We start from the raw sequence: 27,473 nt of genomic DNA, 5'->3' as shown, positions 1-27,473 counted from the left end.
CCAATCTTACAGCATTTCTCTCTCCTGATGAAATATTCAATGCGGCTTGGCTTTTAAATGCTCCTAAGTGAAGGAGATGTAGGGTAAGGATAAACAAAGAATCTGAATCTTTTTTGGCTCTTTCAGTTGAGCTTACATTTCGTTTCACAGAAAAAATTTGTTGTTAAAAGTTGTTTGAGAAGTTAAATAGAAGCAGCGCCACTGTGAAATGTAGGCACCTCACAGGTTCTGAAAGTCCTGAAAAAGTCCGAAATTTTTATGACCGGTCTGGAAGTCACGAGTAAGTCCGCAAATTTCATTCGAGGTCCCGAAAAAATTAAACATTTCCGCTTTTCATGCGTCATCATTAACGGATCAAATTAGCGAATCGAGAGCGCGAGGTTTTGCCAAGAACTCGAACTTCAGAAAGCCAAGATTCTCCTTCATTTTTTCGTGATACTACATACCTACTCCGAAGTTCGAATAGTTGCGCGCTTGATTTCCGCATGTAATGATACCAGCATTGATACTTATACATTCATGAAAGTTAGTAATTTGATAAACAAATCAGAGTTCAATTAAAATGAAGTTATCCTAATACTCGCACATCAGCCTAAGAATTTCAGGAATCTGCTGTAATGTTTGAAAAATAAGAAGTCACTCTGGTTTGCCATCGGGGGCTCCCCGATACTACATACGTACCATGGATTCCTTCAATTATCAGCAATTTTCACGAAGATTGAGTCTATCTTAATTAACTCACTGATAAGTCTAGAGTGTCACTCGGCAAAAATACTCCGAGGGTCCTAAAAAAGTTCTATAAATGTCCTGAATTTTTTTTTTCAAATGGACGCGATGCTAAAAGGAACTATCTTGCACACATACCCTACGCACATAGTTCCTTTTAGCATAAACAAATCCATTTCTGTAGACAACCTTGAAATGTGGTTACCTGGAAAATGACTGTTGAGACATTTGAATCGGTTCTTTTAGAATAGGCAGCCTTAATGAACCTCGCCAACTGTTAGCGAGCGGAAACGAAATCATTCCGAGGGATACATTTCGCGATGTTCAACTGTTGGACAGGAAAATTACACATGGCAAAGTATCCTGCCGTGCTAAGGAAGAACACCGTATGAACATTCGAGAGTTGCAACATTTTCCTCGATAAAACACGTATTTTTGACAGCATTCGTGCATATTTTTCCTTGGAATTTTCAGATATTTTAGATTAAATTGTGTGCATAATTGTCTGAAAACCTTGGAAATTAATATTCGCAATTTTTCCAGTAAATTCGGTTTTTATCGGAGGAAACTTGGCAACGTCTGAAGGCTCATACGGCGTTCTTCCTTAGCACGGCAGTATGCCAGACGAAAGTGAAGTGACGGTTATATCGCAGAAAATTATCACCTGATGCCGGTGATAGCACGGTCAAGGTCAGAATGTAACCCTTGGCTTGAAATCACGTGCTTACTTGCAGGACCTCACCTACTCGCGTGTAACAGTCTCAGCATGCAGAAATACGCTAGAGAAGCGGGGTATCAGTGGTTCCGCAAATTTATTTTCCCCGCTTCGCGAGAAAATCGCATGCGATGAAAATATCAGTAAAACCGCTAGTTAGGGTACCTTTATTATAAGAGCACGGACACCGGATTTTTATTAATGTGTAGTAATTAATAGTAATATTAGGTGATAATGTGGTGTCTGTTACGCTGACTTTTTACCGCGTAAGAGACAGCACATTTTCGGCCGTATATATCTATTAAAATTGAAAAGTAGAGCGATAAATCGTTGAAAAGCGCTATAAAACGTAACCCTGTGTAAATGAATGCAAACAAATTCGAGTGATCATCATTACCACTAAAAATATGCCCGAAAAATGTGTTGTCTGTTACGGCGACAAAACTATTCCAGTTATCGTGAAACCACCCTTCAGATCCACAGAAAATGATCTCTTATTTTCGAAACAAAACCAAGGAAATGGGAAACCGAGGCTAGGAAACGATCACAATGCCTGGGACGTTCATGGACCTGGTCTTGCGGAAATTCCTTCCCAACTGCAGAGAAAGGAAGAAAAAACGATGCTCTCCCAAAAATTTGGGAGTGAGGGGGCGTAAATCCGACCGGGGGAGGGGGTGGGGGGCTCTCGTGGTCGAATTTTAATGGTAAAGTTTCATTTTGATCTGGAGAGTATGCCCCTGCAGCGTGGCCATTTAACCCTGAGATTTTCTGGATCCCGATGCTCCAGTCCGTGTAGGAGAGAAGTTGGCAAACCGCAATACGTCAAGGCCGAGGCAAAGACGATGAGGTGACCGTGGCTGTGACGTCAGGCGTGACGTCCAGTGAAGAGTCCTGACGTAGCGCAGACTCGGTCATCGCAAGACAAAACAAGAGTTCCATTGCAAATATTGACTATGGAAACTTGCTGAGATCAGGGGCGCCGGCGGCGGAAAACATGCGTTGGGGTTTTTATCTCGGAGCTTTCAAGACTTATCGAGCCTAATAAATATGTAGCTTTGTGTGTGAGCGCACAAAATGACGGAATCGGAACACACGCCAGCGTTACGTATGAAGAAATTGTTTGTAAAAACATGTTGCCTCGGATCTCGCGATTAAATAGCTCGTCAACCGAGCAAGAAGGACAATAAAAATGATGATACTAAAAAAAGGGAGTTTTCCCCATTCATCCTTAGAGGAAGCAAAAATGAAATGAGAAATCACGCCGCGACGTAGGTGGGTAGAATATGACGACAGTATCCCTGCAAAATCCGAAATTCCAAGTATGGAATACGAGCCGCACCGTCCACAATTCCTTTAGCGTAAGATTACACCAAATATATCTTTAGACAATATTTTAAAGTATGGCTTATTTCCATAAAATGAACTACTGAGGAGTAAATTTACGATGAAAACGCAATAGTGTATTTCCGTCGGAAAGTATACACTAAAAGTGTGCACCCACTTACGTCATCAACCTGTTTCCAAGATCTCGAAAATAAAACTGAAGTTTATATTACATCTCTCTCGGGTAACGCCAAATCAACAATCGCCAAGGCGTATTTTTCTTCTTCTTCTTCTTCTTCTTCTTTTCTTCTTTTTTAAAGATTTTTGAATATTGACGCCATATCCTCAGTGCGGTCCTTTTAGAAGATGAGAACCGTTAGGAATGTGTTCAGAATTGATCTTTCGTCGAAGTAACACGATGGGCACTAATAGGTACATAATGTCACGGTCTCGAAATTTTGTCGAGTTATTCCGCTTGTTCTGCGTTGCTTAGGAAAAGCATCGCATGAGCCTTCAGACGTTGTCAAATGCCCTTTGTTAAAATACAAATTTCTTGGAAAACTTGGCAATATTTTTCTTCCAATTTTCTAGAGAATTTTATGCACAATTTAAGCCAACTTATCCTGAAATCTCAAAGAAAAATTTCCCTAACTCTCGGAAGAAATACATATTTTATCGGGATATATTCAGTGGCGTACGAAGGCCCCCCCCCCCCTAGAATTGAAAATAGTATCATCTGCCCTCCCCCCCCCCCCCACCACCAGAAATTCTGGATGTGGGAAAAGATCTTCGTGGAGGATGATTATCTCTCTGGGTGTAAGTCTAAATTGATAACACGACGTTCGTTCACTTGGTATTTTCCAAGATTTTCATCATGGAGGCCTCAAAATGCGTTCAAGTAGAGTTGAAATTTCACAAAAAAAATCCGAATCTATTCAATGCAACAATTTGAAACTATTCCTTGCGAAAAGTTAAAAAATAAACTTAATTTTTCGGCAGAAGTAAATGTAAAAGCTGCGTCGCGGAAGCCTCCAAATGCGTCCTAATAGAGTTAAATTTAAAAAAAAATTCCCTCGGACCCCCCTTTGGACTGAGGAGCATTCCATACCCCCCCCAGACCCCCCGGTGGTAGGGGGGCCAGCCCCTAAGCCCCCCCTAGCGACATGACATAGGTGCGCCTATTGATGTATTTGGCAACATTGGAATGTTGATGCTGTTTTTTTCCTGTCGCGGAAATGTCTATGCTAATTGCTCCCGTTCATTGTCCCGAAATACTATGCATGCTCAAGGGTATTCGTGACGTCACACGTAGCATCTCCTCCAATCAGATAAGCAAATATTCGCCCGCCTACCTCCAGATCATCGTCAATCTGTTCATAAGGGCCAAAAACGAGAACAATCCCCCGCAAAAGAGGGGCCGGCCTCACACCAAGTCGTGACTTAGCCGGAATTTTAAGCGTTACTCGAAACTTCCTCGACTCGAGATTTCCTTGAGTACGCTTTTCGAGTGTCCTCGAAAATTGACGGTATTTTAAGACGCGACTCGAAATTTCCTCGACTCGAAACGCGCTTCGAGTCACCTCCAAATTTCCTCAAGTGAATTTCGTTGAGTCAATCTCGAGATTTTCGTGAGTGAGGTACTGAGGTCCCTCAAGGGAGTTCTGAGGAAACTTGGTTGAAAGTGATTTGTTTTGTTATGAAAGTGAATTTGAATGAAGTGAATTTTTTTATGAATTTTATTGCTAAAATTTAATTTTACCCACTTTCCCTTGTTTACTTTAGATATGTATGCTATTTTTCCCTTCAAAGAAAAAAGTATACTGTTTTTCCTCTAGAAATTCTCCTTCTCAGTTGCAACTACCTTACAACTTCGGTGTTTTGAAACGGTAGTTGAAGGGCGATTTTTGGGGGTCACGGACATTGAATTTCAACATTTTATATAGTCATAGAGGGTTAATTTTTCAGAGTAAAAAAATCCTTAAATCCACCCCCGTGCGAAGAGCATCCCCTCCTTTCCCTCAAAGCTTCATCAAAGAAAGTGAACCTCAGAAAGAGCTACTGAAGAGTACAGCGCCACGGGTACTACGCATCCCAAGTAGCACAGTGCAACGAAAATATTGAAATTAAATTGCAGTTTGATTTCAATACAATTGTAATTTTTTTACCATTAAATTGCAACATTTTTACATCATTTAGTCGATTTATGCTGATTTTAAACAATCAACAAAATGAGTTCCATGTGTCAGAAAGATAGGCAATATGCAATGCATTGAAAAATTGCATCAAGTTTCAATAAACGGGACCCCTTCAAATAGGAGCTAGGCAACATACACAACACTCAGTGGAATTGCAATATTGTTACAATGTAATTGCTACTTATGGCAATCTGTGCACTTGGGATTTTGGTCATGCACTTTACGAAGCTACTTTCAAATTCAAAGTCCTCATCAAATAGTGATCCTAATGCAATTCCAAGGGCATTAATGGGTTTCACTTGACGTGGAGTTGATGTAATTGATGTTCAATAAAATATTTTTATGATAGTTTTAAAAGTTATTCCCGTTTTTTGTCATCTAAGAAATTACATCGTTTGTTTCGGTGAAAAAACATTTGGTTCCCTGAGGTATTGTTTTTAATCAAAAATAATAACTTGCAAAAGTCTATCTTGGTTTTTAACCTAATTTACTTTAATTTAAACATGGGTTTTCCACGAAATAAAGAAATAGCTTTCATCCTGAATTGGATTACATTTTGCAATAAGGAACCACTATTTCTGGCTCATTTTAGAAACAACATATATGCCATTGATTTCCCTATGCAGATACGTGCTTTTATGGAAGAGCTAGAGATAGTGGTTCCTTATTGCAAAATGAAATCCAATTCATCTTCGTCCCCCGCCCTCCCTCCTACTCCTCCAAAAAAAACCTGAAGAACCTGACACTGAATTTTCAGTTTTTCAGGGAGAAAAATGTTCGAGCAACTCATTATTCCCTCATTCTTTGCTAACACTCCTGTAGGTAACTCCCTAGAAAATCAACATAAAAATTGACAGATTGGATTAAAAATGGCCTCATTTACTTCTACAGTAAAGTGAGGCAGAATAATGATTTTGGGGCCTCAGATTTCTAACAACTGAGCGCCGAGTCTCAGAGAAACATACAAACAATTTCCACTGGTTAGGCTTCCCGAGCAATGAATTCCTTAAAAAATAGAATTTGTCAGGGCGATTTCTAGTGACGCCATGGGTGCCAGGTATTGCAAAAATAGTGAGAGCATAATTAAAAACATACAAAAGGACATGAGAAAACACATGAACATGCTCACTCTAACTTTTTGCACCTTGGCCTCTCCCTCCTTCCCCCCAAAAAATCATCATAAGAACTAGAGGAGAAATGAATCGCTGAGAAAAGATCAAGTTTGTCCCATCAACAAAAATGAAGCAATATTTGAGTGAAGAATTCCAATGTTTCTGAGAAGAGAGAATCAAATCAGTTAATTTATGAGCAGCTTCACCACTTCACTACAAATGTGGACACTTGGTGACGAAGTAGTTTTAGCTGAGCATGTAGTCAAAACAAAATGGGCATTTCAGGTCAAAGTTAATAGCCGAACCTAAAAGAAAAATACTATGTGCTGAATGAATGGAAGTTATAGAACATGATGTCATGAATACTCACAGAAAATCAAACTCTCTGCACTATATGGTAGAAGATTTGAAGGATGAGAGGGTACGTGGATGAGTGAATTCAGAGGCTGATGAGTTGCGATGAAATTGACAGCTGTGGACAATCAATCCATGGTCTCCGCAAATTGTTGAATATCAAATCAGCGGAGAACCATGATCTTTGAATGAGACAGCCACTAGATACACAAACTGATGAGGTAGGTTGCTCTCTTAAATGCTGGGCAATGGCCATCTTGGAAACTCTTGAGTCTGACACTTTGATGAGAATAGCATTCGAACTGCCCATGTGCTGCAGTGTGTCGGGATAAGTGAATATTATGACTCAGTAGAGATTCCTTTGGTTCAGGATTAACTTAGGTAAATACCTGAGGGCCAGGAGACCGTACACATTTTAATTTCAAAGAATTATGAGCACTTGACATACCAACCCAAAGAAAAGCATCATGATAGCAAAGTCCTCTAGATTAGGCAATCAGTTGCGCATCGCTGTTAGAGCTTGCTCATCGCATGTTGAGACGAATGTCATTATCTGATCAGCTCCAAGTCAGCAGCAATATAACAGGTTGATACATGCTTTCAGACAGCACCATTGGTGAGCAGTGACAAGAAAATACTAGACTTTTGTCTCAACATACACTCAGTGAGCTCTAAAACGCTTATTAGGTAGAATAAGATTGATAGTCATGAGAGATACGAATCGCTTAATGTGGCCTATGCTTGTGCTTTCAGAGGCCAAGTAGAAAACTTCTATTAAATCATGTTCAGAAACTGGAAAATGAAGAAAAACCTAATCTCTAAAGTCACAAATCTGCTCAATAGGTACAGTGTTTGATGTTCAATGTTGACTCGATAGAACTTGTGTTTGTGAAAACAAGCTGACAACTTGATGAATCACAATCTTAACCAAAGGGCTTTGAAAGAAGATGCTTTTGAGTGAGGGTATGGTTTGTAATTTTTGATGAGTTACCTGAGAGAAACGGATATTCCTTTGCTATAAATCACATGTGGACAATATAAATGAAATAATAAAGCACAGGGTTTCATAATTGGTACGTATTTGAGACGCTGACGCTTGGATAAGGGCTACACTATCAACTTTTCTCCGGAGAATAAATCACGCATTTCCGAGAAATTTCACAGAGAATTCATGATTGAATACATGTATGATGAAAATAAGTACTGAGGAGAAAAGAAAGGTTCAATCACCGAGAAATTCACTTCCATTCAATCGCATGAATGTTAAGCGTCTGTGGTGTGGGTTTAGCCGTGTTCTCAAAGACGATTAGGATCCATTGAACGCTTGAACTATGACACAAAGGGCTATATCATATAAAGAAACACAAAAACCACTAAGAAATCGAATTATTAACTTTGAAACAATTAATTAAAAGGATTACTGGTCTGGCACTGATAAACAAACCAACAAATACAATGAATGGCCGGGGCCGCCTTCTCACCAGTCACCATTTCACGAATGCATACTCAAGCGGATGAATCAGAAATTAACTCATGGCCCGGGAATTTATGAAAGTAGCCGCTAAAGTTTAATTTGACGCACTTTTCCATGATTATTATTCCAAATAAATTCCTAATCTGTTCTTTAATTGACGTTGAACGTCATTCTCTCACCTGGAAGCCATTTTTTTTTTTTGGACGACGGAGTTTCGAGTCGAGGAGATTTTCGAGTTGAGTAGATTTTCGAGTCGAGGAGTTTTTTCTGGAGTCGAGTGAGTTTCGAGTCGAGGCCGTTTTGGAGGTTCCTCGAGTTGAGGAAATCTCGAGTCGAGGAAGTTTCGAGTAACGTAAGCCAATTCCCTTAACATTTTTACCTCAATCACATCACGCACCACAACAATCTCGGCAACAAAATTGGATGAAGAATTTTAATTCTTTTCGCTGGGAATTAGTTTTTTATTGAAGGAAATATGGCAACGTCTGAAGGCTCATCACGCGGAAATTGGGATACGCCCTCACGTCAGAGGAGCGACGACGAAATTTAGACGTCCCTGCAAACTGCAAAGCGACCGTTCTTCGAACCTGTTCACTCCGGTTACAATTATTCTGCCGTGCCACGGAAGAACGCCGTATGAAAATTCGAGAGTTGTCCAATTTCCCCTGATAAAACATGTATTTTTTACGAAATTCACGCATATTTCTCTCCAGAATTTTCACATATTTCAGATAAAATTGCGTGCAAAATTTTCTGAAATTTTCGGGAAAAAATATTCACAATTTTCCCAGTAAATTCTGTTTTTATCGAAGGAAATTTGGCAACGTCTGAAGGCTCATGCGGCGTTCCTCCTTAGCACGGCAGTATCCAGTTGAATTTCGTTTCTATCGTTAGTTCGTCATAAATTGTCTCTTCCTCGAAAAAGCAAACGATGAGCTAGAATGTCCGAGTCACTTAACCTATCTGGAGGCACGTGCTCTCGTATTGTGTACCCGTTGATATCAGTCGCGCCTCATGGTGTGATATCAAGATATAATATTCGTCCCGACGATGGGGTGGTGTGGATGTTTACCCGTGTGACAAAAAACAAACACACGTGTAAGACCACATTTGACCCGAAGTCTTTTTCATCGACCAGAAATGATTGCATCATCATACGCCCATTCTACACACTTGCAAGACAATGCTAACTTCTTTTTGATCGATGTTTTAGGTCCTCTGTATTGCTATTACTTTTTCGGGATTTGTGGCGTCTTTTAAAGTTCTAGAGCGCGGTGGCCGGAAACTAGACAGAAAACCCCGAAATTATCGGGGAACGAATACTTTTTCGCGGGAATCGAGGAATCTGTGTTGAAAACGAAAACCGGGAATATTGAGAAGCTTGCTGAAACCGTTGTAGTGCGCGATTTGACTCACGTAGAGCTTTGAGTTTCTTGTGAGCGGGCAGTTCAAATTCCTCGTAACCAATGTGAAATAAAAACGATAATATCTTCGTTAGGAGTTGGTTTCAGTAATTTTCGTTGTGTGAATCGTTTTCTACGTGAAATTCTGGTCAAGAAACATGTATCAGATCGCTTAAATTCGTACCTTGTCTAGGGCATTTCTTCTCTTTCCGCTACGGGATCGTGAAAGTTTTAAACGTGTTCCACGCTGACTCGGCTTCAGAAAAGAAACTGTGTTAATGTTTCTCCTCACCTTTCCAGAGCTGTGAAAAATCTACATCATTCCAAAAGAATCTCGAGGGACATTAAAAGACACTGGTATAGTCGCACAGTGGAACGAGTCAGTCAGAGAGGTCGGACATGAAATTTTCGATTAAAACTGCAAATTTTGATGTTTATTCCGTCACATTTCAAATTTCAAACCACTCTTGGAGCCTCAAAGTCTTGTATGAACGGCGATATAGTCTCTTAAAGTTTCCAAAATTTGTCCAAGCTCTCCTATTGACTTGGTCCAGTGTGAGTCGTAGGGTTTTGGACGCGACAGTGCTGCCATTTTATTTTATCAAAAGGTACCGAAATCATTCCAATTTCCAGAAACATATTCCGATTTGCCAAAGTTCCGAGAAAAATTCCGGGGAAAATTCCGAATCACGCCCGGATTTATTGTTAGTGCCAGGGCCGGATTAAGGGGGTGGCCACATGGGCCGCGGCCCATGACGGCAAATCCAGGGGGCGGCAAATTTTGCAATTTTTTTAAATGCAGGTGTAATAAAAATCGGATTTAGAAAAAAAAATTACAAACGAGAAAAGGCTACAAAATCTCTCATTTCCTGAGAGTATAGTAATTTCTAATTTTGTCTTCTTTCAGTGATACAAGAGAAAGCACCTTTAATTAGTCGAGTTGAGAGAGAAACCGAACACACAATTTGGCCTGGAACGGGACTCAGGGAGAAATGATGACGAGGACTTGAGATGAAAAGGAGAAGCCCTCGGCGCGGCAATCGGCATGTAACACATATTAGCGCCTACAAGACTGCACGAATACTTCACGCATTGCATCAAACACAGTGCGGTTATTGTGGTCAGCGTGAAACGGATAGCGCCTACAAGAATGCATGAATACTTCACGCATTGCGGCAAACACTGTGCGGTCAGCGTGAAACGCATAGCGCCTACAAGACTGCGTGAGTACCTCACGCATTGCGCCAAACACGGTGCGGTCGGCGCGGCGCGGCGGCGGAAGTTAAAATCATTAAACCAAATTTTGTGTTTGTTCTCTCATAATTTTTTCGTTCATTTCTTATGAATGGGAGGCCTTGCCCATTAGCGATAGGTTTACGAAACTTGACTTTCGCGCAAAGTTCCGTGACCTTTTGCTAGTAGTGTTGACAGGGCTTTCCCAAAAAATGTGTTCAACGCGAGTAAACGCGTCTTATGCACCCCTCCCTCGCTGGTACGTTCACTTGATTGTTTTTATAGATGTTTCAAAACGGATGAGAAGGGGACGGCAAAATACAGGCGGCCCATGGACGGCAAGTAGGAAAATCCGGCCCTGGTTAGTGCCGAAGATCGTCAAATTTGATCAAAGAAACGGTCAAACTGGCGAAAAACCGCAAATTTCGAGGAAATTCCGAGAATAGCTTAAAATTCCGGGGATTCCGAAGATTCCGGGAAAATTTCCGATTATTTGAAAAGCTCCGAATATCAGAATTAATTTCGGGAAATGGCAGCAGTGGGCGATGTACGGCACGAGACCGGAGAGGCTAAAAATTGGGGCAAGTTCAAGGGGAGATGGACTACGATCGTTTCTGGACACCGTCACCGTCGCGTCGTGGCGCGTGTGACAATGAGCCAATGAGGTCCCGAGAATGGGTCTCGGTCCCGGTCCACTTTCCACTGTTTTTCGGTTTCAATATTAGGCTCCGGACTTCTCGTCAGCGTAGCGAATCACTCCTCACGGCCACCGGCCAGCGAGAGCGCAACCTTGCCGTCCGATTAACTTGCAGAAAGGATGCTCAGGGTATTAACTCCCGCTTCATCCTTCCACAGAGCTCTCCGCAAAATCCAATTATAACTGTGCACCCACCGAAAAACAGACCCAGGCCCACGGAGACAACGTTTTTGTGAAATTCCTCTCGAAGGGGTTTGAAAATGGGATGATCGAGATTTTTTGAATTTTTAAATTTTTCTTTTGAAATTTTCGTGAGATTTTCCTCAAAGTGGTTTGAGAATGGGATGATCGATATTTTTGAAATTTTTTCTTTTCGCAAGATTTTTCTCAAAGTGGTTCGAAAAATGGGATGTCGAGATGTCGACGAAAAACGCTTCCCGGTAATCCTGGTGTCCCGCTGCAAACACTTCTCGACCACGCGACCGGTAGTGTGAAAATGAGGTGGGTTAACTCGTCGCTTGGCTGACATAAGGGCGTAACTACACTTTGAGATGATCCCGGAAAAGCATTGAGTTGTATGGATGTCAGGGTTCATCGCAGAGTTTAGTTACGCCCTTATGTCAGGAGGGCGACGAAATAACCGATCGGTTTACTTCCTACTATCATAAATCAACCGCGCTTAGCAGAAAAGAACCGAGCTACATTAGCTATCGCCAACGAGGCAATTTCAATTTTTACAAGAGAACCTTTGTGCGGAATCCTTCGAAAATAGTCCGGCATTTACTTCGTACTATGCAGATAATTCCTTGAAATTTGCACATTAATGCGCACAACCGTTTTCATGCAAAAAATTAAATTGCCCAGTTAAACTTGGCAATAGCTGATGTGGCTTGGTTCCTTTCTGTTAACGCGGTTCAAATAATTTCAGGGTGTCAAGCATCAGGATTTTCCCAATTTTCCCGATTCTATCAGGATTCGAGGTCAATCAGGATTTAATCCAGATTTCATCAGGATTTGAGGAAATATCGGTCATAAAATCAGTATTTGAGAAAAGTCGGCCGTCCGATCGAATTTGTTTATCGAGCTATTCATATGATATGAATTTTTCTCCGCGAAATATAAGGATTTGATCAGGATTTGGAAAAATTATGGAAACAGGATTTAGCAGTCAAAAATCAGGATAAATCAGGATTTTCCAAAATGAAAAAAATTAGACACCTTGTTGAAAATACACCCCTAAATGTCCCCAAATTCGGTTTTTTTTTTTTAAACTGGTAGACACCCTCATAACAGATCTGGAGAATGTCCTAAACTCTTGATAAATTAACGACTGGAAAGGCTGTTTGTCTCCGTCACGGGAGTGAGAAGCTACAAGCGACATGAATCAGGAAACGAGACGAGGGGCGCTAGCTGCGGCAGGAGGTGGCGCTCCACGCATCGCGGCGCGGCGTCCGGGAAGAAACAAGCACCCTCTGCGGCGGCTCCGGGAAACAGCAAACAGCGCGCGAAAAGGGCTCCGCGCGCGCGGTGTATCACATTCGCGTCCGTTGATTATCAGCTATTTTCAGCTCGCGCGGCTCGAGCGGTTTTTTAATTGGTCGCCTCGATGACGAGCACCGCTTATCACCGCGCATCATCATCGGTCAATCCGACTCGGCGTCCCGCTAAAATTTCTCAGTCCAGACCCGTCGCTCGCCCGCGAATTTTTCTCTCGCTTATTCTTGAAATTTCACTCAAATTCCTCTTTATACTATCATAAGCAAAGTATATTTATACCTACAGGCTTTTTTTAAAAATTCATCTGTGCTTGGTGGCATTAGTTATGGTATAGTTCGGGTTTGAGTTTCATATCCGCCACGTTTCTCGAAACCGTTTCCTCGGTGCTTCCGTTCTAGTCATGTAGCCGCGTGCGCCTCGTTTTCTTCTTTCTTTTTTTTTGAATATTCGTGGTTAAGTTTTTAGTGTGACTGTGTGTGAAAATTGTGCGATGGATGTTCAGACCGTTAGCGCAGATTCAGCTTTCGAGGTTTGTCCAGTTTTTAGCCCCCGTTTATCAGAGATCAGGGTGTCTACAAGTCCGGAAATAGTACTGATTAAGGGCGGTCCGGGAGTACTGAAACAGTGCGGAAATTCCGAAAGAAGGCCCGGAATTTATTTCATTTTTTTGTCATTTTTGTCGCACACTAAGCGAGAAATTCAAATTTTTCGAATCTCATCAAATAGAGTACTGAAAAAGTACTGAATTTTTCTGTTGAGGAGGTACTGAATCTCTTGGGAATGTACTGAAAAAGTAGTGTGAAAGTACTGATTTTTGGCCAGACTGCTTTAGTAGACACCCTGGAGGTATGCTGCCGTGCTAAGGAAGAACGCCGTATGGACATTCGAGAGTTGCCAAATTTCCTTCGATAAAATGTTTATTTTTGAGGGAAAAAAGTTATGAATATTTTTCCTTAAAATTTCCAGAATTTTTACATCAAACTACGAACGAAATCCTGTGAAAAATTTGAGGAGAAATATCTACAGATTTTCCTGAAAATTCGTGATTTGTAGAAGGAAATCTGGCAACGCCTGATGGTTCATACGGCGTTTTTCCTTAGCCCGGCAGTATGCCGGAGTTTTAAAAATCGAGGAGTGAAATTCGGTGCCAGAGTCTTTATAGCGCCGAAAAACCCCGAGTGATATGAATGCGAAGTGAAATTAGCACCATAAAAGCGTATGACGCTCCGCAAAAAGAGAAGACTCCGCTCCGTAATAGTGTAAGTCACTCAGTGAGGAGAATAGATTCTGCTTCGCTTACATATCACTCGGGGTTTTTGGGCGCTGTATAGACTCCGGCACAGACTTTCACTCCAAAATTTTTAATAGTGTGAATTTGAGAGAAATGAGCCAGGTCAAATACCTTCTAAACAGAGAAAACTTGAATATTGGTGTTGAGGTTGCGAAACTGGTCGTAAGGATACCCGCACGCTTATGGGCAAGGTTTGACGAGAGCAATTTTTGACCCTTAAAAGTAAAATTTGACAGAAGAAGGAATGTCGCTTGCAAACTTCAAGTTGAAAAGCCCTGAATCGAAAAACTTCAGTTCTTCACTTCAAAATTTTCTTTTTCACGAATTCCCACCAGGACTCATGTAAAAATTTACAACGCAATTCAAGTCAACGCCCTTGCATGAGATCGAATCTTCAGGTATGGTCGGTGTAGGTGGTAACTACCAGGTCTTATTTGAAGGAAATGCTATTTGATAAGACTGATATCTCCGTCCGTGAAAATTTTATACTTTCAATTTAAAAGTATTGAAAAGGAAAAGAGTGGGGTTTTCCAATTTAGACGAGGCTAGGCAGAAGAGCTCTTTCAGTAGGAAAAAATAAAATGAGATGGGTCACACACACACACCCGCACTGCTGCCGCGTCGTGCTCAGTCAGCCAGCAGTTATGCAGGATTTCCATCTTGTAACCAGTAAAACGCAAATGCAGCATGTTTAATACTTGGAATCTTATAGAAAAGTCGCAAATCAATCCGAAGTAATCCGCCGCGTAAATGCTTCGATTTTGCCTTTTATGTGGTGTATTCTATTCTTCGAAACAAGCGGAATTATAATTTCCAATTAGAGGACTTACGGGGATCGTATGGGTTTACTGCTCTTTGAGTTAGCACGGTAGCGCAGAGGGATTGATTTTGCATCATTTATTGAGGCAAGGGATACCCCAAAACCAAAGGAATTGACCTTGTGAAGTTGTGAGAGCATCTAAATTAGAAAACGATAAATTTGGAATTGAGAAAAATGTAGGTTAAATTCAACGACGGTGATATGCCCAAGTTCATTAGTCTTTTAGAATGCATGTAGCCTAATCCAGCGTTGCCACAGTCAGGGAAAACCGGGAAATGTCAGGGCATTTTAAAAAGTCAGGGAAAACCGGGGAATGTCAGGGAAAATGACGAAATGACAAAATGTTAGGGAAAATTCGTTGTATCACCTTCATTTGCTTTCTAGAATGGGTTTGAGATTTTGAACAAGAAAATTTCCCCGAAAACTATTTTTAATTATGCCTTCTCAACCATCCGTTACATCTTCAATCGTCAGGGAATTTCACAAAAATGTGTCAGGGAATTTCATTCTCTAAATTCTGTAGCAACCCTGCTAATCGACGATGGAAATGATGACCGATTTTCCTCTAAAGAATGCGAATCGAAAATCGTTGAAGATCGAGAATTGGAAATTGGTACATATTACTGACCATAAACCAGTTTTGTCGCTGCACTGAAAAATGTAAATTTCCACTTTGTTGCCAGGTTCAGTCTTTTAGAATGCGTGTAGCTTAATCCACGCTGGAAATGATGGCTCGTTTTGCCCAATTTCTACTAAAAAATCGAGAATCGTACAGGATCAAGGACTTGAAATTGGAACTTATTAATGACCACAAATCAGTTTGTCGCAGCACTGAAAAATTTGATTTCCACCTCAGCCCTTTCACTTTTTGGGTGTCATCGCGAATGGACCAATAGACAAGGACAATATGGACGTATTTCTGCCAAACGGAACTAAGTGCATTATGATGTGAGCCCTGTTATGCATGTATTCTTATGGGTCTGAGGGCTCATGTCTCAATACACATAGTTCCGTTTGATAGAAATACATCCATATCGTTGATATCTTGGTTGGGCATTGATTGATTTCAGTAATTTTCGTTCCGTAGATCGTTTTGTACGGGAAATTTCAAAGAGGACGAACTCGTATCTAACAGGGTTGCCACAGTCAGGGAAAACCGGGAAATGTCAGGGAATTTTAAAAAGTCAGGGAAAACCGGGAAATGTCAGGGAAAATGACGAAAATGTCAGGGAAAATTTGTTAAATCACTTTCAATTGCTTTCCAGGACGGGATTGAGATTTCTAACAACAAATTTTGCCTGGAAACTATTTTCAATTATGCCTTTCTAAACCATCCGTCACATCTCCAACTGTCAGGGAATTCCACCAAAATGTGTAAGGGAAATCAGGGAAATGTCAGGGAATTTCATTTTCTAAATTCTGTGGCAACCCTGATTCTAAATGCTTGAATCCGTAACTTGTCTAGTTGTCCTTTATTTTTTCATTGAGCTGGTGCAATAAAAATTCTATCGATTTAACTCTCCAACGAAGTTTGTGTATCGTGAAGAGAGGATTTTCTCTTGAGCCGCTCCGTGTAATGTTTTTTTGCGACAAGCGGTAAACACTCGTCGGTACTCGAAGCATGCTTCTCCGGACATTCCGACTCATTCTCCGCCTTTTTGCTGCTATCTTCGCAAAAAACAGATGAAACGATCTCGTTTGCCGTTTCATTCTCAGTTCAAGGTCTCCAAGTTCAATAGACGAATATCGCTTCTTGCTCCTCACATGGACGACACCTCGAACGAAGAAAACAATGGCCTAAAGAGACCGGTTCTTCGTCACGCGGGCCAATATTGGCGGGCTTCCAATTTGAATCGATGGAAAACAAATTATTCGAAAGGGTGCGGCTGAAGAGGGTCTATATAGGTGTTCTCAAAATGAGCCGAAATGTTTGAAAGCTCGGATTTGTGTGCAACTCATGACCTCCAGACTATCAAATATATTCGATCTACCCCTTAATTTCAAAAATGACATCATTTACCAATTTTTCAACTGAGCTGAAGAGCTTTAAAATAAGCCGAAGTTGAGCCTTGTAGCTTGATTAGAACCAGAGTTACGATTTTTTTTTTCAATTGAAGGGCTCCTTGGCCCCGAGGTTTTTCTGTCATCTTTGAACCCTCGTAACTCCGGTTCTATCGGTAATAGAAAGCTGAAATTTTGTGATGGTCATACCATCATATCGACGGCGTAAGTCCGCAATCACATATCTCGTTTGCGGTGTCTAAAAATCTCCGCCTCTTTGTTATTTTTATAAAGGAGAACAAATTGACGTCATTCCTTGAAGTTTATGCAGAATTTTCTTCTCACAGAGAAGAAAAATCACGGCAGTTTTAAAGAATTGCCGTTGAGTAGTTTTCCGTTTAAAAAATAAAGCATGACAGGAAGTCTGCGACGTCGCAAACCGAGTTATGTGATTGCCGACTTACACCGTCGATATGGTTCTCTGTACCCACCAAGCCTCATCAAAAAATTTTGCAATAGGGAACCACTATCTCTGGCTATCCCATAAAAGCACATATCCGCATATGGAAACCAATGACATGTATGTTGTTTCCAAAATTGGCCAGAAATATTGGTTCCTTATTGTAAAATGTATTCCAATTGACAGGGAATGGCCCGAATGAAAATCAGACTTCATTTAGCAATGAATAACCACCATCTCTAGTTCATTCATGAACGCATTCATCTGCACAGGGAAATTAATTTGAGCAGTGTCTCAATTCTCGTCGATCCGGATCATCCGCGGTTTTTTCCGGTGACTTTTTTCATGGATCGGAAGGAAATTTGAGGGTCCGTCTATTCAACTCTCAGAAAAACTCTCTTTAAGCGCGCCCAAAAACGTTGCAATTCTATATCGCAAACTTTTGCCCAAAAATTTCTTCCAGAAAGATGTAATTTTCGTGGAATCGAGCCTTGTTCAGATCAATATTGACAACCCTCTTGAATTAAGTCAATGCAGGCACTTGAAAAAAACAGTTCAAACAGAAATAATACACCAACTCTTTTTTAATAAGTGTCAAATCCTCACACAAATATTCGCATAATCAGGGAAAATGAGCAACCCCGGAACAGTGAAAGTAAATCGCAGTTGTGGGGACACTTTCATTCTTGCCCACAATCAGCATAGCCTCAACGGACTACCATTTGTAGTAACAATGTTTCGCACCTAGTCTTACCAGCTCGCCTTCAATATCTATGTAGGCAATATGAGTGGCCTGAGAGTAGTAATAGTTGCTTGCATTAGCCATTTAGCCGATCTCATTCAGCATGTTGAGCGTAGCACCAGCGAACTACACGTTAAATGTAGTGTTTCGCACTGTTTCTTACAAAATTGGCATCAATCATTTGTCGGGAAAAGAGGGCTTGGTGCTTCAGGCAATTTTAACATTTTACTACTAGTGGTCTCCGTTTTTGCTTATTTGTTTCTTTATCTTATTATACTGCTCACTCTACTTGTTTTATTTTAATTACTATTACTTTACTTACTTCACTCACGATTATTCTTACTTTACCCACTACATCGTACACTTTTCTTCACCTGACACATCCTCTACCATTGCTATGTTATAATTTTATAAAATTCGCAGAGGAAAAAAAGACATTCGGTGATGTATTGCTGTTTAACAGATGTTGTCCGTTGGATATGGATATTTTTTTCTTTTTTTTTACGTGGCAGTGCAACGTTGTATAACACAGGATTCACAATGTGCGCTTTCAAAAAACTGAAACAATATAGATAAACGAATGAAAAAATAATTCTGGGCACGCAATAAATCATCCTTTTTATCCTTTTCCCGTCAGGCGTAAGTTAAGAGAGACAACGAAACATAGTTATCTAAGTTGGGAATATTCCACCGAATAAAGATATAATTCGTTACCGAGTCCGGAAATTTTGCTCTAGCCGACGCAGACTTTTTCACTTTTTTTGGCCGTTGTTAAACAGTAAATACATTGGTACAAGATATTGATTTTGGATGCTGTTAATTAGGTGATGCAATGATTGAGTGAAGCCTGATGATAATAAAATTATTGTGACCACCTCACATTAAGACGACGGTCGTAGCGCACGTTTTGCGATAAAGTTTTATCATTCAAGAGTGGTACATAGGGTGATTCAAAACTCTGGACACCCCTCTCCGCTACATTTTTAACGTTACAGGGTCTCCTCTACAGGGAAAACTCAAGGAAGTTAACGTTGGATCTAGAATTTTTTCGCTTTTTCAAGTCTGAAGTTTATCTTTTTCTACATTAATATGCACAATATTTTCTTTAGAATTGAATCGTGTAGTAGTAAAATTGGAGCTATAAAGATTAAAAGGCGGAGGGAGCCTTTTTAATTCGATAGCTATCAAAACCTCGGAAGAGTGGTCGTGTTACACCTCTGTGACAAGTGAGTCGTAAAAAGTTATTTTTTGCAATCGATCAGGAAAATTCAAGGAAAACACAGGGAATTTGAAAGTTGAAAAAAAGTAAAAACCCTGAACGTTGTTTTAATGAACCTTCATGAACAGGGACTAGAGAAAAAAAATCTCCGCTTGAATCTAAATGAAAAAAATCAGATTGACAACAGCACATCCCCCATCAAAACTTCAAGTTACCAAGTGGAGGAATGGGTTTCAGACTTTTGGATCACCCTCTAGGAGTAGTCTCGAAGCCTCTCTTGTGACACTACAGCAAATCAGACGGGACTTAACATTAAGTTACAAAACGCGGGGGGCAATGATCGGGTGGCTTATTTGCTAATGCATGCAAAAATTAAATTGTGAAAACGCACGTTATTGTAGACGCACCATTATTCAAAAGATAAGCCGTCGAATCAAGCGCTCAAAAATGTATTATCAGTCCAACATTTCGGCAAATTATCAGTCATTATTATTCGTCGATTGAAAAATCGTATTCTTTCTCTTTGCGCTTACGTAAAATTTTGCTAGAGCTGTCGTGCCAAAGAAAGAATTATAAGCATTCGAATTTCGAATGCAAGAAAAATTTCCTTGATGCAGATTTTAGATTTAGGTGTGCGAATGCAACCAAAATTTCTTTGATGAGGTATTTAGTTTCATATGCAGTTATATGAATATCTCTTTATGAAATTTTCAAACGCATTACATTAAACTGCCAGTAAAATCCTCCTAATAATTAAATAATAGAACTCGTATGTTGTATGACTCCTGAAAAAGTCTTAAGCTGTATTAAAAAGTTGTGTTAGATGCTTGAGTCCTTGAATATCCTAAAATTAATAGAGACTTCCGAAGTTTTCTATGTATGCCATAAATACTAATCATAGGTAGGAAACAGAGAATCAAGGTACAAAGAGAGAAAATTTCCATTTCAATACATTTTTCAAAGCCCCTAAATTTGTTTGAGTTCGACGAAGTCCTTGGAATTTTTTTGAAAATCCTCGAAGGTCTATGAAAGTTATTGCTTTCACGATGAGGACTCCTCAATTTTTTTTTTTTTTTTTTTTTAAATTTATTATTGTAATTGTGGAGGTAGAAAACGAACAATTCACAAGCTTTAAAATAACAATATTTCATCCGGATCATCGTACCAATTTGAATGATTTGTTCGGGTTTTTATTGCACGGTAGTACCTGTCGGAATATAAGCATTCTAAGAAAAAAGCAAAAACAAAACTTTTTCAAAATTGTGTATTCTTCTAAATTCCACCAAAAGCATAAAACACTCATCATAAAACGCACTTTGACCTCCATTCAACATGTGAAACAGCTCGGCAAATTGATAAAAAATCAACATGCTCCCAGCCAGTCTGCTGTTTAGTGGAGTCATTCTGCTCTGCTTGAGAATCAATACTTTAAAAAAAAGAGCTTACACCGTACACGCAGTAACCGCGTTTTCCTAGACGCCTTCAATTTTTAGGAATAGGCAATTTCTTGACCCAGGAGCACGTTGATTTGTATCCATTTCGCCGTACTGTTCCCGCAGTAAGGCGGAGGTCAATATGTGTTTTATGAACACTTCTTGTCTTCAGAGTACTTTTCAGAGATACGATCAGTCATTTCCAAGATTCTTCGGTCGGCAGCAAGCAGGCGATCTGTAGATGAGCTCATACTGTCCCCAAATTCGCAAATGCGATTTTTATTTTATTTCGCGAAATTTGTTAGATATCACGCGATGGGGCTATAGCGGAGTTGGTTCAACATCCAACCAAAAAAATGGTGACTCTAGGCACGATCAATCAATCAAATTCTCAAATGGACGAATGGCGAATTTGCATGCATATCTTTTATTGCTTCATCTGAAAGTGCTGAAAGAGCTGATTCTGCAGTATTTTTTATAATTTTTTTTCTAATATGGGAAACAGCATGAAAATAGATTTAAATGTGAAAAAATGAACCGCCTAGTGACGTCATCTGGCGGCATTTCCCATTTAAACACATGTATTTTACCAGGTTAGATCATTTTGTCATATCTTCGCCGATAATTGTTCAGTTCATGGACCGAGGGTATCCTCGTGTTCAGTTCACTCAGTATTTTCCACTTAAACACGAAATTCATCAAATTTCAGACACATGCAAATTCTCCATTTCTGCCAAACGGAACTATGTGCATTATGACGTGAGCCTTGTTAAGCATATATTCTTATGGAGTCAGGGCTCATGTCTTAATGCATACGGATCCGTTTGGCAGAAGTACGTTCAAATTAGGTACAATCATCGAGCTTTTTCACCGCCGCGGAGAGCCCTTCTGAAGGCGCAGGGGGTCGGGCCGCGTAGCGGTCAGGGGATCACCCCCCTCACCAGTACATTTTCAGTTAGTCATCCCCTTAGGATAGAAATGTCCGACATGATCCTAGATCCGCGTTCGGCGTTGACGAAAGCGTTCATCGGCCAATGGAACTGTTTCCGCTTTTTAGTCGTTAACCTTTGATAACAACAAATGATATCATTTCGTGTTCGTGGAATGTTTCGCGGGCAGAGGATCCACGCTCCACGTCAAGGTCATATCTGTTAAGTATACCCTTCCCCCCACCTTACGGTCTGTGTTTTCGTCTTCCCGCAATTATTTGCATTTCCTGCCGCTTGCTCCAGCGAAACGGTAATGAGAAAATAGAAAGAGAGGGGGAGGGGAGAGAGAGAGAGAGGAGGTCCATCGTTTTTAGTTACGATTTTTTAGATTAGAGGGTTGTTTGCAAAATACGTAACGCTTGGGGAGGGGGCCTCAGCCTGCGTTGCAGGGGGTGGGGGAGTCTACGGCGCCGTTGTGTAACGCTAAGCGAGCGTCGAGAATTAATGATGATACATCGACGCGAGAAGGCAATTTTTCATAAAAAATTGTCTCGTAACGCTAATCTGAGGGTTTGGAGAGGGCGCAGGACCTGGTGCTCTGGTGCGTTACGTGGATAGGGGGAAAATCCGATTTTCAGCGTTACGCTCTTTATGAACGACTCCTGAAAGGTTTCTCGCGGGTTTTTTATCTACGTTTTTTCATACAAAGGGGGATAAAGAAAACGAAAAGAAATGACAAAAAAGAGATTGCTCGACTAATTTTTTTCTCTTTGAGGCGGACATTACTCACGAATGAGGGTAAAGATTGCCTCACCTCTTGTTGCTACCTTCGTAAGGCCTCCATCATGAGCTCTGACAGGATGACAAGTTATTAATAAAGGGAATGTAACCTAGGAAATTGAACTTTAGTAAATTTTAATAAACTGTGATAAGTCCCTGAAAAGTACTGAAATTTTCAGATATATCTCGATTTTTTTCTGCCGTATCAAAACTTTTGAACGGCATCAGTTGCACCCATGTGCTCCAGGGGTGGATTCACTACTTGCTGCCCATGGGCCGCCTGTATTTTGCCGCCCTCTTCTCATTAGTTTTGAAACATCAATAAAATCCATCCAGTGAACGTGCCGGAGGGGTAGGGGTGCATAAGACGCGTTTATTCGTGTTGGACACATTTTTTGCGAAAGCCCTATGTCAACACTACCAGCAAAATTTCACGGAACTTTGCGCGAAAGTTAAGTTACGTAAACCTATCTCTGTGTGGACAAGGCCCTCCATTTATAAGAAATGAACGAAAACATTATGAAAGAACAAACATAAATGTGGTTTAATAATTTTAACTTCCGCCGTCGCGCCGCGCTGACCGCACTGTGTTTTGCGCAATGCGTGAAGTATTCATGCAGTCTTGTAGGCGCTATGCGTTTCACGTCGACCGCTACTGACAGCACTGTTTTTGACGCAATGCGTGAAGTATTCCTACAGTCTTGTAGGCGCTTTGCGTTTCACGTCGAGCGGTGCTGAACGCACTGTGTTTGACGCAATGCGAAATTACTGTACTCTCAGGAGATGAGAGATTTTGTCGCCTTTTCTCGTTTGTATTTTTTTCTGAATCCGATTTGCTTTATACCTTCACTTAAAAAAATCGCAAAATTTGCCGCCCCTTAAATTTGCCGCCATGGGCCGCGGCCCATGTGGCCATCCCCTTAATCCGGCCCTGATGTGCTCTGTCGATGAATAATAAACTTTGCGCTAAATGTGTCTTGTGGAAAGCATTTTACGCCCAACATTTTTAAAAAGTTCGGACATTTTTGGGCAATAACTTTAAAATTTAAGTAGGTGAAAACCAGGGAATCTATTATCTAAGAAAACATGACGCGTCATGGGAATACTGTCGTGCTAAGGAAAAACGCCGTATAAGCCATCGCAGGCGTTGCCGACTTTCCTCTGGCAAGTTACTAATTTTCAGAAATTTTTTTTGAATATTTTTTTGCCAATTTTTCAGATAATTTTGTTTTTAATTTGATCTAAAGCGTCTGAAAATTGCAAAGAAAAATATTCATAATTTTTCTCAAAAATAAACATTTCATTCAAGGAAATTTGGCAACTCTCGAATGTTGATACTGTGTTCTTCCTTAGCACGGCAGAATACTCCTCGGTATGGCCCTTTCTTCGTTCAAAGGTTCCTTTTTTTTCATTTGGCCTTTAAAGCCACCTATTTTCTGGCAAATCTAATTTTGAAATGATTACTTTGTGTTTCAGTTCCATGGAGCGATTGTTTATCCAAAAAGAGCCACAACTGAGCAGTTACAACAGATTTTCAACAAGGTATGTGTTCGCTGCTTTACTTTATATGTACCTAAGCTTGAAGGAGACGCAAGAAGAGAAGCCCGAGTTCGAGAAATTGACCTCTGCTTTAGTAACGAGTTCTTTCTAATGGCAGTCAACTCGCATTCACTGTAAGTACCTGTGTCCCAGTCAAGGTGTCTAGCGACCTGGGAAACCGGGAAATGTCAGAGATTTTTTTTTGTCTGCCAGGGAATTTTAAATTTTTCCCCGGTTTTTTGGTCGTTTTAGTCAGGGAAATCAGGAAAATATCGGGAATTTTATTTAAAATTTGCTAGACACCCTGCACATGGTCTTTCGGCTTTGAGAAGTGCTTGATTTTTAAAAAAAAATTCAAGCCCTGAAAAGCGCTTGATTTTTTGGAAGATGCTTGAAAATAGCTTACGTTTTTAAAAGATATTCGTGAAGTGCTTGAATTTGTCTCTTTCTGATTGTTAACATAAATGCTCGCTGTTTTAAGAAATAACAAAGCTCTGGACATTGAAAAAAAAATTTGCGAAGACGTCCTATTAACCAAATAAAAATGCGATCTACCTTCAAAGTGAACCACAAATTCCCAACTCAGACTACAAGACAGGGAGAAAAATTTGAGTTCATCCATGAAATTCTTAAAAAAGACAGCAAATTCAAATTGATACAGTAAAATCCATGTATAGTTTCTTGCCTTGCAGTACAAATAGAAATCAAAAGACTATTTTGGTTAGAACTGAAGATAAAGACAGTTTATGCAGATATTTGCACTATTCAATTTTTCTAAGGAGGCAAGAGGTGTCAGAACTACCTACGGACTTCAAGGCCTCATAAAATCTCCAAATCCTCCAAAAAAAATTTCTTTAAATTCCAAAAATATAATGTAACTTACTCATCCATCACATCTTTCATTTTTAAAACAAAAAAGTGTGACTGCCTGAAACACTTAGTGTGCCATCATAGCGCAGTTCAAAATCTCATAGTTTCTTCACTGTAGATCTCTCAAGTTGAAATTTCTGTGTTTTCAACGGCTACAGTAGAAGTGGATTCAATTTTTTTTGCCAGTCAGATTGCTTGTTTGCCTTTTGACCTTGCATAAATCTTCTCAGTCTAATAGTTACCTCAGAATTCAAAATCTTCATTCTAATGTCTTTAAGACAATGCATCGTACTAGAACTTATTCGTTGTGTAAGAAATGAATTTTTGACATTACTCTAATAGATTGCTCGTTTGTTAACCAAGTAGGGAAAGTCATAAGTAATGTGCCAAACCTATGTAATAATCTAATGAAATTTCTTTGTTGTAATCTTGTGCTCTAGTATAGAATACTTTCCCGAATATTTCCAAAGTATAGAAATCTCGATACTTTTTGAATTTCAATTGATTATGAGTATCAAGTAAGTCTAAGAATGAAAAACAAACAAAAAATTTACAAGACTATGACATAGGAAGTACATTGGAAGACTCTATTCAAATAAAATAGAGAAATGAACGATAGAAAAATAGTATAATCAAATGTTACCAAGCATCAACTCGGAAGTATCTGCATTTAATTTTCGATACATTCCCTCAACAGTTTATTTTTTAAATTAATGAGCCAACATTAGGTACTGATGTCTAAAACTTATAGTCAAAAATTGTCTCAAGAAGAAGATATTTTTTAGGTAGTTTATTGAGAATTGTTGCTTAGTTCTCGTTTGTTCAACAAATTGAATGTGGAATAATCTCACAATTTTGTAATAAAGTAATTCTGTTTTCCTTTTTTTGCGGTCCTGAGCTAATATTCTAAGGAATTATGAAATTAAATACTCATATTTGTTACATGCAATTGCAGATAAGGTATTTTTCCATGGTATTGGTAAGGCAGACGAAAGGTCTGTTTTTCAGGCGCTTGTAAAATAAGTGTTTTATGAATAGCTCGTTGTCCTTGATGTTTAATTTACCTGTTATTATGATTTTGTTCCTTTAGTATGCAACTGTTGAAAAAGATGGAGAGTTGTATATGACTGATGGTGACTTTATCCAAACATTCCTGGGTGTACTGCCACCGGAAGCCAATGCAAATCCTGAATCTGTCAAACTTTTGGCTGGAATCGTCGATACCAGCAAAGATGGGTGAGCGTTAGTTTGATTTTGCTGTTTTTTCCTCATTTGAAGTCTATCCTCTACTAGATTTGTTTTAAACACAAAAATGAGCTCTCAAAAGCTCTTGGTCCCTTTACTGTAAATAAGGCGCTTATCTTGTGGAGAAAAGAGCGCAGTCATCCCTTGAAATAAGTGAATAGAGTCATGTTAGAGACATTTTGTATTGTCTAAGAATTAAGGTAGCATTTTGACTTTTCCAAGTGCCATGCAGCATGCTCCATATGTGCCTAAAATCGTTGTCTCCGCACAAAGGAATGCATCTCGTCTGGGCTGTTTCAGTTTTTTGTAAACATTTTATTTTTTCATGGGAGAATCGTCGCATAAATTAGTCAACAAAATTTCAAAGTGTTTTCTCAGATAAAGGAAGAAAAATCACTTGAAATTTCAGGAAAATTCATGTAACAGTTCTCCTATAAACAAATAAAATGTAAGTAAGAAATACTGGTACAATTAATAAAAAGGATTATCCCCTTCTTCTAACTGTACCTTCTCTCTTTAATTTATTTTTAAAATTTAGGCACTGATAACTAATTTGAATATTCATTCATAGTAAAAATATTCATTAATATTCATTCTTTCAGACTCATATCATTTTCCGAGTTCCAAGCTTTCGAAGGTTTGCTCTGCGTCCCAGATGCCTTGTACGAAACAGCGTTTCAGCTGTTCGACCTCAATGGTAACGGGATGATCGGTTTCAGTAAGTTCGCCATTCTTATTTCAAAATTTGGCCAACTGGCCCTTCGTTTTTAGTTCCCTGTTCACAATTCCTTTGTTTGCCAATTTTTTTGGTAACTCTTTATGCAATGTCGAGTTGCATATAAAAAATCAGGTCATTTGATTAGAATCTCCTCCTCGATAAAATTGGTAATAGTGACAATTTGTCTCAATTTCTTCAACCTTGCTTTCATCGATCAGTGAGACACACATTTGCACTGGTTACTGAAGGTGAACCTCCAATGAAAACAAGGTGGAAGAAATCAAGGATGTCACTACCATGGTGGATGATGTCATAAAATGAATTTTTCAAAGCGCAACATCTTGACTAATATTGAACGTGTAAAGTTGTTGTTTGGATAGATCTTATTATTTTTAGTTTATCAAAACCCGTTTTGTGACCAGCGCAACTGACCCACTGTCATTGATTTAATAATAATTGATTTAATATCACAAGGAAAATATCTGGATTAAATTTTGCAACAAGGCAAGAAACACATTATCTATGTCAAAATACCCCTTGCCTTTTTGATGAGCAATTTTTCTTTTCTTTTTAGCTACGTCATGCTTGTGCTTTATTGCTCTACCTTTTTTCTTTAAAGCATAACAGCTTTTCTCGAGTACTTTTTTCAGCAAAATGTTTCTAGTCTAAAAAATGCCTGGGATACTATTGGTTGCAG

The 27,473-nt window shown here is 39.7% G+C and overlaps 1 protein-coding gene across 3 annotated transcripts in view; it reads left to right on the top strand.

The window, feature by feature from the left end:
• aralar1 (calcium-binding mitochondrial carrier protein aralar1) overlaps window positions 1-27,473 on the top strand; it is a 50,688-nt gene that overhangs the window by 1,746 nt on the left and 21,469 nt on the right. For 2 of the 3 annotated variants that reach the window (XM_019057817.2, XM_019057819.2), the window contains 3 exons: window positions 23,881-23,946; window positions 25,904-26,049; window positions 26,661-26,776. In XM_019057817.2, coding sequence (XP_018913362.1) covers window positions 23,881-23,946; window positions 25,904-26,049; window positions 26,661-26,776 — 328 coding nt within the window. Of the gene's footprint in view, window positions 1-12,891; window positions 13,259-23,880; window positions 23,947-25,903; window positions 26,050-26,660; window positions 26,777-27,473 lie in introns of those variants that run through there. The other variant, XM_019057818.2, reaches the window with a different exon arrangement.

The sequence above is a fragment of the Bemisia tabaci genome, chromosome 8 (genome assembly GCF_918797505.1).
Source record: "Bemisia tabaci chromosome 8, PGI_BMITA_v3".
Classification (NCBI taxonomy): domain Eukaryota; kingdom Metazoa; phylum Arthropoda; class Insecta; order Hemiptera; family Aleyrodidae; genus Bemisia; species Bemisia tabaci.
Note: the sequence above shows the minus strand (reverse complement) of the source record. Positions and strands in the feature narration are given on the sequence as shown.